At 47.4% G+C, this 15,275-nt stretch overlaps 1 protein-coding gene across 2 annotated transcripts in view; it reads right to left on the reverse strand.

The window, feature by feature from the left end:
* The window catches only part of GAD2 (glutamate decarboxylase 2), a 41,526-nt gene extending 26,560 nt beyond the window's left edge, over positions 1 to 14,966 (reverse strand). The window contains exons 1-7 of one of the 2 annotated variants that reach the window (XM_032100917.1): positions 14,791 to 14,966; positions 14,465 to 14,524; positions 14,160 to 14,312; positions 12,920 to 13,153; positions 8,007 to 8,097; positions 7,062 to 7,174; positions 3,151 to 3,266 (exon numbers count right to left, since the gene is read on the reverse strand). In XM_032100917.1, the coding sequence (XP_031956808.1) occupies positions 3,151 to 3,266; positions 7,062 to 7,174; positions 8,007 to 8,097; positions 12,920 to 13,153; positions 14,160 to 14,312; positions 14,465 to 14,524; positions 14,791 to 14,866 (843 nt within the window). In that variant the 5' untranslated portion in view covers positions 14,867 to 14,966. The remainder of the gene's footprint in view (positions 1 to 3,150; positions 3,267 to 7,061; positions 7,175 to 8,006; positions 8,098 to 12,919; positions 13,154 to 14,159; positions 14,313 to 14,464; positions 14,525 to 14,790) is intronic. The other variant, XM_032100925.1, reaches the window with a different exon arrangement.
* Positions 14,967 to 15,275: the final 309 nt, after the last annotated feature.

Raw genomic sequence — 15,275 nt, forward strand, 5'->3', positions numbered from 1 at the left:
TTAGTTTCACTTCAGTGCCTAGTAAATTCACAGAAAAGATTATTTTGGGAAGTACTGAAACACAACACCTGGAGGACAAGGCAGTAATTGGTCACAGCCAGCATGGCTTCATGAGGAAAAAAGCCCTGCTTGTCAAACCTGATTTCCTTCTACAGGGTAGAAGGGTAACCCACCGAGCTGATCTAGGAAAGCCTAGGATGTAACCTTTTTGGACTTCAGCAAAGTTTTTGATACCGTGTCTCACAGTGTCCTTCTGGACAAAGCATCCAGCTCACAGCTGGATAACCCTGTTACATGATGGGTGAGCAACTGATCAGGGGTCAGGCACTACGAGTTACACTGAATGGGGTGACAGGGCTCCATCCTCTGCCCTGCACTCTTCAACAACTTCATTAATGACTTGGACCCAGGACTGGAAGGGATACTAGGTAAGTTTGCTGATGACACTAAACTGGGGAGTGCTATTGACTCCCTCAAGGGCAGAGAGGTCCTGCAGAGAGACCACAACCATTCAGAGAGCTGGGAAATCACCAACCATATAAAGATTGACAGGGACAAGCTCAGTATTCTGCACCTGGGATGGGGCAACCCTGGTTATGTGCATAGACTGGGGACTGTAGGGAAGTGCCATGTAAAGGGACCTGGGGGTCCTGGTCCGTGGCAGGTTGAACATGAGCCAGCAGTGCCCTGGCAGCCAGGAGGGCCAAGCGTGTCCTGGGGGGCATCAGGCACAGCATCACCAGCCGGGCAAGGGAGGGATTGTCCTGCTCTGCTCTGGGGTGCCCTCTCCTTGGATTTTATGTGCAGTTCTGGGTGCCAAAATACAAAAAAGACATTGAGCTGTTAGAGAGTGTCCAAAGAAGGCCCCCAAGGATGGTGAACGGTCTGGAGGGGAAGCCGTATGAGGAGTGGCCGAGGCCTCTTGGTTTGTCCAGCCTGGAGAAGAGGAGACTGAGGCGAGACCTCACTGTAACCTTCAACAACCTCATAAGGGGAGGCAGAGGGGCAGGTACCAAACTCTTCACTCTTGTGATCAGTGACAGGACATGAGGGAGAGCACGAAGCTGAGTGAAGGGAGGCTTAAGTTGGATATCTGGAAAAGGTTCTTCACCCAGAAAGTGGCTGAGCACTGCAACAGGCTCTCCAGGAAAATGGTCACAGCACCAAGCCTGACAGAGTTCAAGAAACTTTTGGACAATGCTCTCAGGCACATGGTGTGATTCTTGGGGTGTCCTGCCCAGGGTCAGGAGCTGGACTTGATGATCCTGATGGGTCCCTTCCAACTCAGAGTGTTCTATGATTCTAAGATTCTACTGTCTGCTTTTTCCATGGCCACTATCTTACAAGAGTATCCAACTGTGCAGAGAGAAACCTCAGTCAGGCCGAGGAGTCTAAAAGTAGGTACATCATCAGCATGATGTGATAATGAAACAAATGACGTTTGCATATCTTAAGTGTCTGTTCAGGTCCTGCATGACACTTCCTATCTTAAAAAGGATTGTACTTCTAAGCCTCCGTAATTACTGTAACAGCTTCTGCTGTTTTGAGGGTTAAACCATGATCCCATATCTTTTGGGTAACTAAGGGTTAAAGGGTCCTGTCTTCACACACAGTGTGGTTTCTTAACTTCTCTACAAGATGGGAACATACTTTATAAAAAGCTTGATTGAGGAAGGAACAAAACTACAATTTCAAGATGCTTTTAAAAGGTAATGGATTTCAGATGCTGTCCTATGAATTCTCTAGTATATTTGATTTTTGAATGTTTAATTTGCTAAGGGAACTTCTTCTTCCCTGGCATGAAAACACAATTATTAAAGCTCATTTCATTATTTCAAGACTGATAGCACAATTTGGGTCATTGTTTAACACTCCATCACTATGAAAACAATGAAATTCTCTAATGATTAATAGGATTTGTTACTTTAAATAATCATGCTGAAACTTATTTGCCCGACTTAGGCTTGCCACTTCCATATGAATAATGTATCCCTAGCTGTGCATCCAGCTTTGGAAAGTTGCTACTCATCCATAGACTGTCCTCTTTAACTGCTATGGGGACAAATATTCTGCAATGTGGAGCCCACAGCTGTGTATCACATCTCATCCGTTCCTGCTCCTATGAAAAGCATCCTCAGAGAGATTTCCTCCTGCACTTTTCTGATGAATTTTTAGGGTGTTTTGTTCTTCATACTTGTATAGAATGGAAACACATTCTATGGTAAGTCTAAAAAGGCACCAGGAGGACATTGTTACCTAACATGGACAGTATCCTGCTGAGCTTCGGCCACGAATGAGTCCTTTCTGGCTGAGCCCACACAGCTGGAGAGAAATCTAGAAGTGGACAATGAAGCCTGAAAACAGCTCACAGCCCCTTCTGGGGATAACCCTTCCTCTTTCCTTTCCTCCTGCGCCCACATTCTCCACTTCAAGCTACAAGGAGTTTTAAATGGTCATAAAGCCAAAAACAACCCCTGCAGTAGAGACTTCTGTATGGTACAAAGAGCAAAGAACTCTCTCATGAGGACTACTCCTGTTTCTCTTGTGCCCACCTCCCCTCGCCTCTGCCACTGCCAGGTCCTGGCAGTGTCTGTGATGAACCCCCATGTGCTGAAGCTTTTGCTAACAGGCAGAAACTCACAGTGAAGCCCAGCTGCCCAACAAATATTGCAGCTGCTCTGCTGTACACACACACAGCACTGCCATACCACTGTCTTCATGTATGTTATCACCTTCTCATTAAATAACAGCAGGATTGGTTTCAGATGGAAAGATTTTGACTCAAAAGGATTTTCTGCTGCCCCAGAGTGACCCAAACAGATGACATTCCTCACAGAAAGTGCTGAAGCCCAATGATGAGCTGTCCTCGTTTGATGTGGTTCTTACCACTCACATCTACACTTATATGGACACAAGTGAGAGCAAAGAAATGGCAGTGGTTTGTAGAGACTGCTCCCCCTGGATTTCAGCCACAGAGAAGTGCAGAGGTCATCCATCTATATGTCAAAAAGCCAGACTCTTCCCATGCTTTTATTCCCAGTGAAGGAATAACAGAAATGAAGACAGTTGACAAACTGCTGTTCAGCTATTTTCTTCATCATAAATTCATACAAGCAGATGTAACAGATAGGAAAAAACAGAAAAACATACATGTTCTGATGTGAAGGCAACCAGTCTGGGAATAGCTGCCATTCCTTTTTCTTTAACTTCTGGGAACATCTTGAAACGTGCAATCAACATAGCATACATGTTAGATATGGCACCACCTGGAGTCCACAGTAATATACTGTTACTTTTTCTATTCATTGTAATATCATTTCAGAACAAACAAGTCTTGCTATAGTTCTTCTAACTGTAATGCAAATGTCTCTGCCTCGTGGCAGAAACACAGATTCTTCTTCCTGATGCTCCTCACAGCTGGGCTGTGTAATAACAGGATCTACCACACACAAATAGCAACTTACGCAAAAAGTACCACTGCAGAAAATGACTGGGGCTTCCTTTCACCCTCACTCTAGCTACCATCCTTCCTTCAGCCCCCAGTCTTAGCTTTCCATATACCATCAACACATAATCCCCACTCTATTCCACCTCCTAAGCAGATGTCCCCACAAGGCAACTTCCTAAGGGATTTTCAAGTGCCACCTAATTTGTGCTCTCCTCTCCTAAATCAGGGTGGTGTTTCATTCCCCAGCTTTGAGCAAACCCACCCACTGAGACCCAACAGCCACTATCTTCTGGATAACTGGAGTGGGAGGAGGAAAGAGAAAGGGAAAAGGGTCATTCTAACAAATACTTTTCATTTTAATTGTCCTCTGATGGGAACAAGGGGAAAAGGTTAAATGTCCCTAACACTTGCCTTAAATCCACTGGCATACCTTGACTTAAAATAGCCATTTCAAGATGGATATTTTACCCAATTCAAGATGGGTATCAGATCGACAGCTCTGCAGTGGTCTGTTTTTCCTTTCTGAGATTTTTACAAACAGTCTCTGTGTCTACAGTGGAACAATGTTTGGCTTTACATTACTGCTGCATGAGCACTTTGGGAATATAATGCAGTACCTGAGGCAGAGGCTGAGAACTTCTACGTTTTTATGCACAAAAACACGTACATGGACAGACGTATACATGAAATCCATCAGGTTTATCCTGTGTGTATATATATATACACACAGAGAGATTGATTACATATTAATGTTTATGCACACATATTTATATAAAGCAAAGGTTTTAAATGAACAGGTCAAAATGCTGCTTGCCACTAAGGTAGAGTTCAACTATTGCAACATTCATCCATCTAAAAATGGAGTGAAGAGCACAAGATGTGCACCTCCAGAGGATAGTTCAGCTCATCCTATGGCAGCTGTTTGTGGTAGGTGGGACTTGCCCTGCAGATGCAGCTGCCCCTCTCCCTCAAATATATGGGAGCTGGTGTAACTAGCCCAGGATAGACACCCAATGCTTGGACAGCCAAAGTGAGATAAGATAAAATCTACCTTTTGAGAAGATGAAGGAAGCACTCTTGGGTATCTGTGCTGGCAAATTTAACACTGTTTTGACTTTTTAACGATTTGGTTTAATCTCACTGGAGATAAATATACTGTTCCACAGCCCACACAGGCTGTGCCCTTCATTTCTAATCAGTATCCTAGCTCTGCTCTTGCAGTGAGGTTGCCCTGCTCTGGGCTTTCCCTGACCTCACTGGCCCTCCTGTGAATCCAAAGGAAAATGCCACAGAAGAATGGCATTGCTGGCATACGGGTCAGTACAGATTGGGCTTTTTCTTCCCCTTTCAACTGTCTTGAGACATATGAATGTATTTCTACACCTCTATTCAGAAATGACAAAACAAGAAATGGAGAGATTAAATGGAAATGCTCAGGTACCTGTCCCTAAAAAGTGCATGCAACATTGCAAAAATGCATGAAATCATGCAACTGCTGCTATTGATGATTTAGGTGACTGAACCAAGTTGAAGTAATTTGGCCTATTTTGTCCAAAGTCATTGGCTCAGCGTCAAAAGAATCAAGACTGAAATGTTAAGTTTCAATACCAGGCTTTCCTATTAGTATTTATTGCTCAGTAATTTAACCTCAAGTTTATTCATAAGCCTGCATTCTGGTTTTAATTTTGTAGTTGTGTTCACATCTGCAGTTAATTGCAGGTAACAAAACACACCTACAGAATTTGGAGAAAATAATCAGGCTTTTACGCTTTACATGTATTGATACTGTATATTTCATTCCAGAGAATGCAGAGAGAAAGAACCTTTCCTTTGCAATAGTAAGGTCTTCAGCTAAAGCCATGACAGATCGGATTGAGAAGACACCACAGAAATTCTTTTGATTATTTCCTAAAAAAGCAGAACCTGCATACTGAGTATTGCTGCCTTGAGAGAGTAAATTAGAAAGATGCACTTTGCACAAACCAGAAATTGCAGAGAAAGAAAGAATCAGAGGGGGCGGCCCTGCAAATGCCAGCGCAGGTACATGCCTGCCAGAGAGCCTGTCCCCACGCAGGTTTCAGCTTGATGAAGTGAGCCCTGACACATCAGCAACACCCTGGCCCAGTGCCAGGCAGCGCCTTTTGCAGCCCCAGCAGAGCAAGCAGTTCCTCCTGAGGCATATACCTTTCCTGACTCACACTATCTCTACCTGAGTTTGCCAGACTCCGGCAGATCTGGTGTACACACTGAGCCTTTCACCCAGCCTGCTGCCGTGCCCAGCTCTGCCCTCCAGGGCTGGCTGGGCAGCATTACTATTGCTCTTCTCTCACCCTGCAGGCCCCTGACCAGCCCAGTGGGGAGGTGAGGAACCAAGACCAGCTGTACTGAGTCAGGTCAGGGTTAGTAACCAACGACTGTTCAGTTTCCAGAAGCTTTCACTTTGGTCCTGAGCTCGTGATACACATTTAGACACCTGGTGTGATGGAGGCCAAGGTTTTCAGGGGGATCTCTAAGCACCACAGCAAAAGCTGTCAGAGCTTTTGCTCTCAGTACTTTTTAAGTAAGAACTCATCAAAAAGCAGTGTCAGTTCTTCTCATCTATTTCATCTGTGGAAAGGGCCAGAATAAAACTCCCCCACCACTTCCCACATGTGCATTCAGATGTGAGAAGCTGAAGATGATCTTTGCCTGACCTTCATGGCTTCAAAGAGCTGAATGTCCTGGGCTGCTATCAGTGAAGCCTTTCCTCTACTCAACAGTGCACTCTTTCTCTCTCCATTAGGTCAACTAACTTCTCTTCCAGAAAGGCTCCTTCTGCAACAGTTAACAGTCTGTTCTCTTTTGACAAGCCATGATATTATACCCAATGTAAATTCTTTCAGTATTTTGCAATTTAGTGAGATAGACAGGCCAAAATTTTTGGGCAATGAAATAACAGAGTCAGAGAAGAAGTGACAAAGAGTATAAACCAAAAGACTAAGTGGAATGATTAAAAAAATAAAAAAGTCTTAAGAATGTGTGTCAGTGATTTCTCTACACTAACTTTTTTGCCTTATTGACTTGCCCTGAAGGAAACAAGTTTCTAAGGCTTAAGCACTCAGATTAACTAGCCACCCAAGTACCCCACTGAGCTAAACAGGTCAGCTTCACATGGAAAGCTAACAGCATGCTCTAATGCTGGCAGGGTCTTACTGACTCCACTACAACTGCTGGAAGGGATGGTACGTCTTTCCCTGTTTGCTCCAATTTCCCCTGTGGTGATGGAGAGCTTTGTTGTGCTTCTTCCCTCCATTATTAATACAATAGTCTTTCTATTTCATGTAATCCATAAAAAGTGGGGGCAAAGCAAAACTGCAAGGCAAATGTCTCCTCTCATTATGTTTCCTATGTGCCAATACAGCTGCTCATCATGCAGTGCAATTTGCTCAAACAGACCCTCATAATCACATCCCTGAAATTCATAAACATGCAATACTTTATCTCAAAGAGGCCACTGGTGTTTACTAGCAAGCGTCCTCTCAAACATGCATATTTAATTATATTTACTCTTTAGCTACAGGGGATGTCATATACCACAGTCTGAAAAATAGAGAAAGCTTGAAATGTCATGTACCAGGTGAAAATATCCCATCGCCACAGCCCCCTGGCCAGCCAACCATCTCTCTCATTTTCCTTAGTGTGACATATTCCAAAAGTACAAACACTGGAGCAATTTCATAGGTGAACCTGAAATGTAGTAATGTCCATATTTAATACTTTCATCTACAACACCAACACATCTTTTTCCAATATTACATTACATTATAGCCACAATATTCTTTATCTTATACTGGGTAGATTTCTGTTTCACAATACTTTCCACAGTCTTCCTTCTGATTTGACATCAAATGTCTAGAAGGAGAAATACAGAGAGCGCTTGAGAATATATTTCCACCCACTCCAGTGAAAAAAATCTTGCCCACCTCTCCCAGGTTCAAGGCTTTGCCCTTTATCCAAGAGACCTGGGTAGAGGCAGCCCTTTCCCTAGCACAAGCCCATGTGCATGTCCAGAGGCACATGTCAGCAGTCCTACTCATAAAAACCAGACAGTGTGTGAAGCAAAGCAAGTACACAAAAATGCTTCCTAATCCCAAAGTGAAAAAACCCCACACTTTAAGTTCTGCGTCTCTTTCTTAGAGAGCAATGGCTTTGCCTGCTCTGGTACGGATTGTACATAAGCCCTCTACATGAATGCAACTGTTCACTTAGCACGCCTTTCATTTTACATATTTATGCATGCAAAATGCTAAACTGTATATATTTTTTGTGTGCTTTTGGGAGGTAGCAAAATCAATATCTTATCAGTATGATGAAATTTTATAAAAGACAGCCTACAGGACAATGTTGAAAGTCTTTCTGTAAAAAACTGTTGTAATAATTTAAAAAGCAGATAATTTTTTCCCCAGCAATTTTAACATACAATTATTCTTTCACTCAGATACAGCAACTAGTATTTTAGAGTATAACAATGAAACTATATTAAATATCTATAGAATAAATTAAAAAATCTTCTACTTACATATTAGTATTTGCTGCTGATGTCAGCCAGTCTGCCGCCAATCCAACCATGTCCAATCCAGTTGAAAGTTGATTAAAATATCTAGGGTGCCCTGCATAAGATGGAAAATGTTATCAAAAGGCTGATGATTCTGAATGAAACTATTCAGTGCTGAACAGTATATTTACCTCCATATTTCTATGGAGAAGGAAGCGCTTTCAAGGTATGAAACAAAGCAAACAGCAGTAAATATATTTCTTGAAAAAGGCAAGATAATTTCTCTTCTTTCTCATGCCAAACTCAGTAAAATCAGAGTAATTACACTCAATGCGGAATAATGAATTCCAACACTCCCTATTATCCTTTCAATATGCCTTGAAAATTAGCACATTGCTGCCTCACAAAAATAGCTGTTTGCTCCCGTTAGTGTGTCACATGTTGTCACGGGCTATGGTTTTGCCTGACTAGGTTTGAAAGGCATGCATGAGACGCCATCTGAAGAGCTTGCCAGGACATATAACATCAGTGATGAATGGCCAATGATTGTAACAGACGGGGCGAAATGAGAAAATGGAGTATTTTGGTGACTGCTTTGCACACGACTCAATGGCTGATGATTGTACAAAGATGGCAGGGAAGGTGGTGGTCCTTGTCATTTCTTCACTGTCAGAGTGCAATTACAAATATCCTGGCTACTTGCAATTGTGATTTTAATCAAATGCCATGAAAACCAGCACTGCTGCCCCAGCAGAATGATGCACAGGACTATATTCAGTGAGCTGATAGTCGATTCACTTGGTTAATCTAATTGGCCCCCATTTTTTTTTCTAAAATCCTCCTAGAGATTTTCCTTAAAAATGTGCCTAGAGCCATTAAGCACAGGAAGAATTAAAATTCCATTTTTACTAGTTGCTTCCCACAAGTAAGTGGCATAATTACTGGTACAAATTATGGATGGTCCACAATTACTTAAATGCCGTCCAACTCGAAGGCAGCCTCTGCTTGGAAAACACCTGTCCTGACCCTTAGACGATGTTCTGTTATTGCCATCAGAGAAAACAAAAGATAGAGCAAGATGATTGAGGAAATGCAGACCCAGCACTGAGAGAAAACTTATCTTTGGTCTCCTGTGGCCTCTTATCAGGCATAGACACATGGCTGGCAGAGCAGCATGGGGAATTGCTCCCCAGCTCCCATCCTGCAGCACACAAAGGCACAGTAATCAGGCTGAGCAGACAGACCAGAGCTGAGGATATGAGGCAGGGGACACACGTGCAAATTCCACCTCCCTCTGCCCTTAGCCTAAGACCAGCCCCATGCTATTGCCATCCAGCCTGATCGCATTTTGCATTGAGCTCCCCCCTCTCAGACAGAAACTCCCACCTTGCCCTTGTCTGTGCTGCCAAACACAGGCAGCCAAAGCCCCTGAGCACCGACGAATGATGCTGAGATCCAGCAGAACAAAATGGATCTTGCTCCCTGCTCTTCACACTCTTGAGTGGGGTTGGTGGACCTGAGACACATGTGCACCCCGTCACCACCACAACAGCCTCAGCGATCCTGTTCCAGAGGCTCTGCCTGCCGAGAACTGCACCTCCCCTGACAGAGGGATTTTGAAAGAGATTTCCACATTTATACCTTAGGTTCCATATCACAGCTGGATCCCAAATTTCACCTGAAAGTAACAGAAAATTAGGAGCTAAAAGCCTTTAGTGGATCTGGGCTACAGGAAAGCTCAAAGAAGTTACAAAAACTCCTGTTTTGGAAATAAATCCACACTGAAAAGCTGGGGAATAGCAGAATTTGTATCTGCAGCTGCAGTGTCTCAGCGGTTCTCTGTCAGCCACATACCCAGCCCTAGGCGACAGCCCTGTTGTCACTGCTTGTTGTTTTAAGCAAACCTCCCAGCACACCACCTACTTTGGGAGCCGCCGTAGGAACAGGGCCGGGCGCACGCGGGGGTCGGGCAGCCGTACCCTGGAGCGAGCGAGGTGGAGGGAGCAGTGCTGCATCGAGAGATGTCAGGCCAGAGGGAGCAGGAGCTGCTACTGCTGGGAGAGCCCCGAGCACCCACACCTGTGACACAGCCCTTCCACGTCGTGCCCTGCCCTTCCCTTCCGCAGCACGGCTGTAACGCAGAAGGGCAGGGAACGTACTGCCCCAACCTGACCCCTGCCCCAGCTGCAGGGGTTTGTCTGTCCATGTGACACTTCAATACGTGAGCGAGCTCTCTTCCGTTGGCTAGATGGCCATAGAAAACTGGGCCTTTGCTTAAAATACAGGCTCCACTGGCCAGGTAAGAAGAGCTTGTGAGAGGTGCTAAAAAATCACTACCCGGGTGCCTCTGCCTGAAATACACATCCTTTGTTGAGGTCGTTCCTGAACAAAGAGGTACTGGAAAAGAGACTGTGACAGGGTGAAGAATGCGGGGAGAGGTGAAAATAGATTATTACTTAATGGTTTGTTTAGCAATACACGGTGTATTCACAGACATCCCAGAGTAAACCAGGAAATGATGGCCAAGAACCAGGGCCAAGGCACAGGGACGCCCGGGGCTTGGCTTTCCCTACTGAGGGCGTGCCTTTGCCCCACACACCCTCTCAAACACACTCCCACCTGCACCAGTTTGAGGCACGGGCATGCCCAGCACGAACACACGGCCTCCGCAGCTGCCATAGGGAAGCGACGAGAAGGGCTGGGCACGGCCAGACACACGGATAAAGGCACGGCTGGCAGCACTGAGCCTGCAGCCTCGCTGCCTGCGTGGCCGGCATCAGGGCCTGCCAGGGTACACGGCTGGGCCAGAACCGGCTCTTCGGGCCCTTCCTGGAGTTTTCAAGCTATTTTTAAACGTTCCTATTTCAATTCCCCTGTTTCAGTTGTACAGTGCACAGTAATTGAATTTCACACCCATCTTTTCCTGCATTCGCAGTCACTGCCTTTTACGTTCTCGCAGCAGGAATTCCATCTCTGCTGGTAAGGGAGCAGAATGTGTGGCTTCCCCGGGCACCCCAGCGAACCGTGGCATGCAGGCAACACCTGGGAGCAACCCACACCTGCCCCTCGGCCGAAAAATCAGCCATCTGCCTCGTCGAATCCCTGGACATGGGGATCCAGCTGTGAGACTAATCTATGCAACACAATTTATTTTTCAATCATCCTCCCGGACCCCTGCAGCCAAACGCCGCCCAGGAGGCGCCGTGTCCGGCGGGCTCCTGCGGCAAGAGTGGAAGCAGCCGCCGCCGCCAGAAACCTCACCATATTGTCCTTCCTCTGAGGGTCATTCCAGTGTTTTACTCTGAAGCACATGCAGAAGGGCTCCAGGTGTAAACCGCATGTATTTCGTAAACCCCCTCCCAGGCTGGGGCTGTCACCCCGGGGTGCTGAGGAGCAGCAGCAGCCAAGCGAGGCGGCTCTGCACCCTCTGGGCTGAACCCCGCCATGCCACCACATTTCACAAAAGCCCCCAGCACCCGTTTTCAGACTTCATAAGCATTATTTTCATTAAAACAAATTTTAAAATGCCAAGATGGGAAAGCCGCCGATATTTAGAGAGAGGAAGAGAAATGGTAATGTTGTTCTAAAGGGTCTTTTCTGGATGCACAAAATTAAATAGGTCTATTATGCGAAAACAGGTTATATCAAAAAACTATTAATGAAAATCACCTAAGAAACCCTATTTTTTTTATTTCCCACATTCTACATCATTCTGTGCAAACATGTTTCCTATGCTCTACCCAGACATATCACATAGATCACTGGACTGATCGACTTTGCTCCTGTGGATATCATTTATCTAACTATTTATTCCAATATTTTGCAGACGTTTTGACAGCACCCGACCCATGCATCAAAGCATGAGATGGTCATTTCCACCTCTAAACGAGGAGGATTACACAGATCCCTCACAATCTTTACCGGGATCGGTCTGTTCTGTTCTCTTCTCAAAACCTGGGATTTTTTTGTTTTCCACTCAACCTCTAGTCACAAATCAGCCTTTTGTCTCTTTCAGTAATTGCTACACATTTATTTTTAAGCAATTTCTCAGTAATTCGAATTCCCTCCCACTAAGAGCTCCCCGGACTCCCTATTATTTCCCAATGACAGCGGTAATTGCGGCTCCGCTTTCTGCCTGCTCCGCCGCAGATTATTTTAAGGCGGCCCCGGTGCGGAGTCGGGCGCTGCCCCACGCCTGGGCGAGCCCCATGCTGCCTCCCCCCACGAAGCCCGCAGCGGGGCACGACTAACGGGGAATCCCAGGCAGGCAGGAGTCAACCCACCCCTGCTTCCCCCAGTGAAAAACAACAAATGGCTGTTAAAACAAATCGGACTTCAATTTTATTGCTTGAGTCTAAACTTGAAACAAAATCCTCAATATTCCTATGTACGGCTCTGCTAAATTCTCCAGTTTTTATTTTATGTCCTGCAAGCGAAGTGAGAGACACTGCAAATGGCCGCTCAGAGCTCGCATTTACAGGCCGTTTACTGCGATTTTGGCTCTTAAATGAGCTGGTCCCTGCTGTCCCTCATGCAGCGACTCCCGGCTACCCCGAGCTCCGCGCCCGCCGCACCCCCGCTCTGCAGGGAGCAAGAGGCCATGGCCAGGGCATCACACGTGAAATGCATGAAAAGGAACCGCAGAAAGTGGTGAAGGTGGTGCAAAGTCTGCTCAGTGGCACACCCGGCAACTCCGACGCACAGAAGCATTAATTTTAAATCGGAAAGAGTGCGCGAGGCTGCACTGACAGCTACAGATATGGAGCTGCTGGAGTGGTTTATCATTTTGGAAAACGATTTCTGTCTCTGCTAGAAATTGCTTGGAGCTGACAAAATACAGTTGCTGCTTCAATCTTTAACGTTTCAAGCTAAATTGAAATGACACCTTTAATCAATGGATGAGACCATACAGGGTAGAAAATGAGCATCGCTATTACCTGTTTTAATTGCATACTTCAGAGTTGTTCTGCAGTTCAATAAAATTTCTTCCAAGGTCTGTGGCTGGTCTGCCAGTTCCCAGTTATATTCCTGGAGCAGCTCATTTGGATAATGGAAATCAATAACTTTGGTTGATCTATCAAAACTTTTCACCACATACTGAAGTAAAATGTCCACAACATCTTGTAGGAAAGACATAGTAGTTATTTCTCCATTGCATGTCGGCAGAAGATCTGGGAATGGAGAAATTTAAAAGTCAACTTCTTTTTATGACCACATGCATAGATTTAAAACAAAGGCTTCTCCCATTTATGTTTAGGAAATCTTTATACAGTGTTCAATAAAAAGAGGTTTTGTTTTCATTTAATAAGCAAATTGGCAAGGTTGTATTTCAAGGAATGTCCTGAGAGATAACACGATTTTATATCCTATCTAAATTGGACAATTCTGTCCACAGTGTATTTCAGACCAATTTTTAAGACAATGAGAGCAGGGAAACAAGAAAAAAAGGGAAAACGAATCTTAGGAGAAATAAACACTGAGCAACAAATGCTACAAGCAGTACCCTAAAAACTGTCATTTGCCTTGCAATGAAATACCTTCGTGGTGACTCTCCTATGCAAGTGACTTGTTGATAATTTAATGTCCTTTTTTGAGGCAATGCTGCAGGAGCTCTCGGTGTGCACAAAGCTTTTGTTTAAGCGCGATGGCTCAGTCAAAGCCAGACTGTAGCGAAAGACCCTAATTTGGGGTCCCGGGATGCCGAGCAAACGGGAGATCTCCTGGCCAGCGCATGTCGGCAGGGAGCTGGGATTTACTCACTAGTGGAGACGCTACCTCCAAGGTCAGAAAAGTACAAAAATATCTCGAATTAAAGCAAATGAGTAAGAGAGCGCTCGATCTCCCTCCTCCCCTCCAACCTGAATTACATCGCAGGGTCTTCAAAGAGAAGGTCGCTGCTGTCAGTGCTCCTTAGAAAGAGAAAGATGCAGGCTCCAGCACGTGGGATTTTACCGCTTTCGGTTTTTCTTTTCGGGAATTTTAGTTGTTTGAGTGATTTTTCGCGGGTTTGAGCAATGCCCGGAGGGGGCCGGGGCTGAGGGCGTAGAGCTCCGCCGCGCACCGCTGGGTCCCCACGCCTACGCGCAACGCGGGCAGAGGCGATTTCCCCACCGAACCGCTGGTGTTTTTTTTTCTTGTTAGTTTTAGAGAAGCAGCGTGCCCCGGGAGCGCCGTTACCTGTTGAGTGCAGAAAGGCGTAATTCACGTCCGCTTTTTGACAACCGCAGGGTTTTTTGTCGCAGGTACAGGTCGGCTTCGGCTCCGCTACCCCCGGGGCTGCTGCCCTGGCACCAGTTTCCACGGGCTTCTCGGCATCTCCGTAGAGCAGGGCTTGACAGCGACACGGACACACGGCCTCATTACCGGGCCATCGACCCTCGTCCCCCGCACCCCGCCCCCCCGGCCCGAGTCAGGTCCCGGGGCGCTCCGCGGGCGCGCAGCCGCGCCACCGCCGCGGGCTACCGGGGCCTCCCTGCCCTTACCGCAGAGTTTGTTTCCGATCCCTCCCGTGAACTTCTGGGCAACCTGACACCAAGCTCTGGCTGTAAGAGAAAATCGAGCGGAGGGTCCGTGGGGACGGGCGTGGGCTGGGGGCGTCTGGTCCGACCCCCGGCGCCGCTCCCCAGGAACCCCCCGCCCCGCAGAGCCCCGCCGCGCTGGCCCGGGCTCGAGCCGCCGTCGATCCCCGCCGCCCGCACCGCTTCGTCCCGCCGGTCGAGCAGCCACAAAGGGGGCTCCGGCGACCGGGCAGCGCTGTCACGGCGGCTCCGTCGGGCCGGTCCCGCCCGGCCGCTCGGCGTCCCCCTACCTGTGCCGGGGGTCTCGGCGGCCGCGGAGCCCTCCTCGGCTCCGAAGGGCCAGAAGCCGGAGCCGGGGCTTGCCATGGCGAAGGCGAACCGGCGGGGCGTGCGAGGAGCGGCGAGCTGCAGCCCAGGCGGCCTGAGCGAGTGTGCGTGAGTGTGAGTGTGCGGGTGTGTAAGTGCGCGCGGCTGCGCCAGGCGGCGGCAGGCGAAGGGGCGGGAGCGCCCCGGGCACGCGTGGGTGGGAGCGTCTCCTGTGGGTGCCCCTGGGGCGCGCTCCGCCGAGATGCCGCGGCCGCGCCCCGCAGGCGCTGCTGCCCGGGACGGGGCGGGCGGCTCCACGGGAAGAGGTGCCCGCTGAGGCGGCCAGCAGCGACGGCGTCGGCTGTTCTAAAAGGTGTCCGCACCCTGCATCGGAGGATCGAGGGGCGGCGGTGGGAGGGCGATAGCACTCGCGGCAGACCCGAGCTATAGGGGCTGCTTGCGCTGGGGC

Source organism: Corvus moneduloides, chromosome 1, assembly GCF_009650955.1.
Source record: "Corvus moneduloides isolate bCorMon1 chromosome 1, bCorMon1.pri, whole genome shotgun sequence".
Lineage (NCBI taxonomy): Eukaryota > Metazoa > Chordata > Aves > Passeriformes > Corvidae > Corvus > Corvus moneduloides.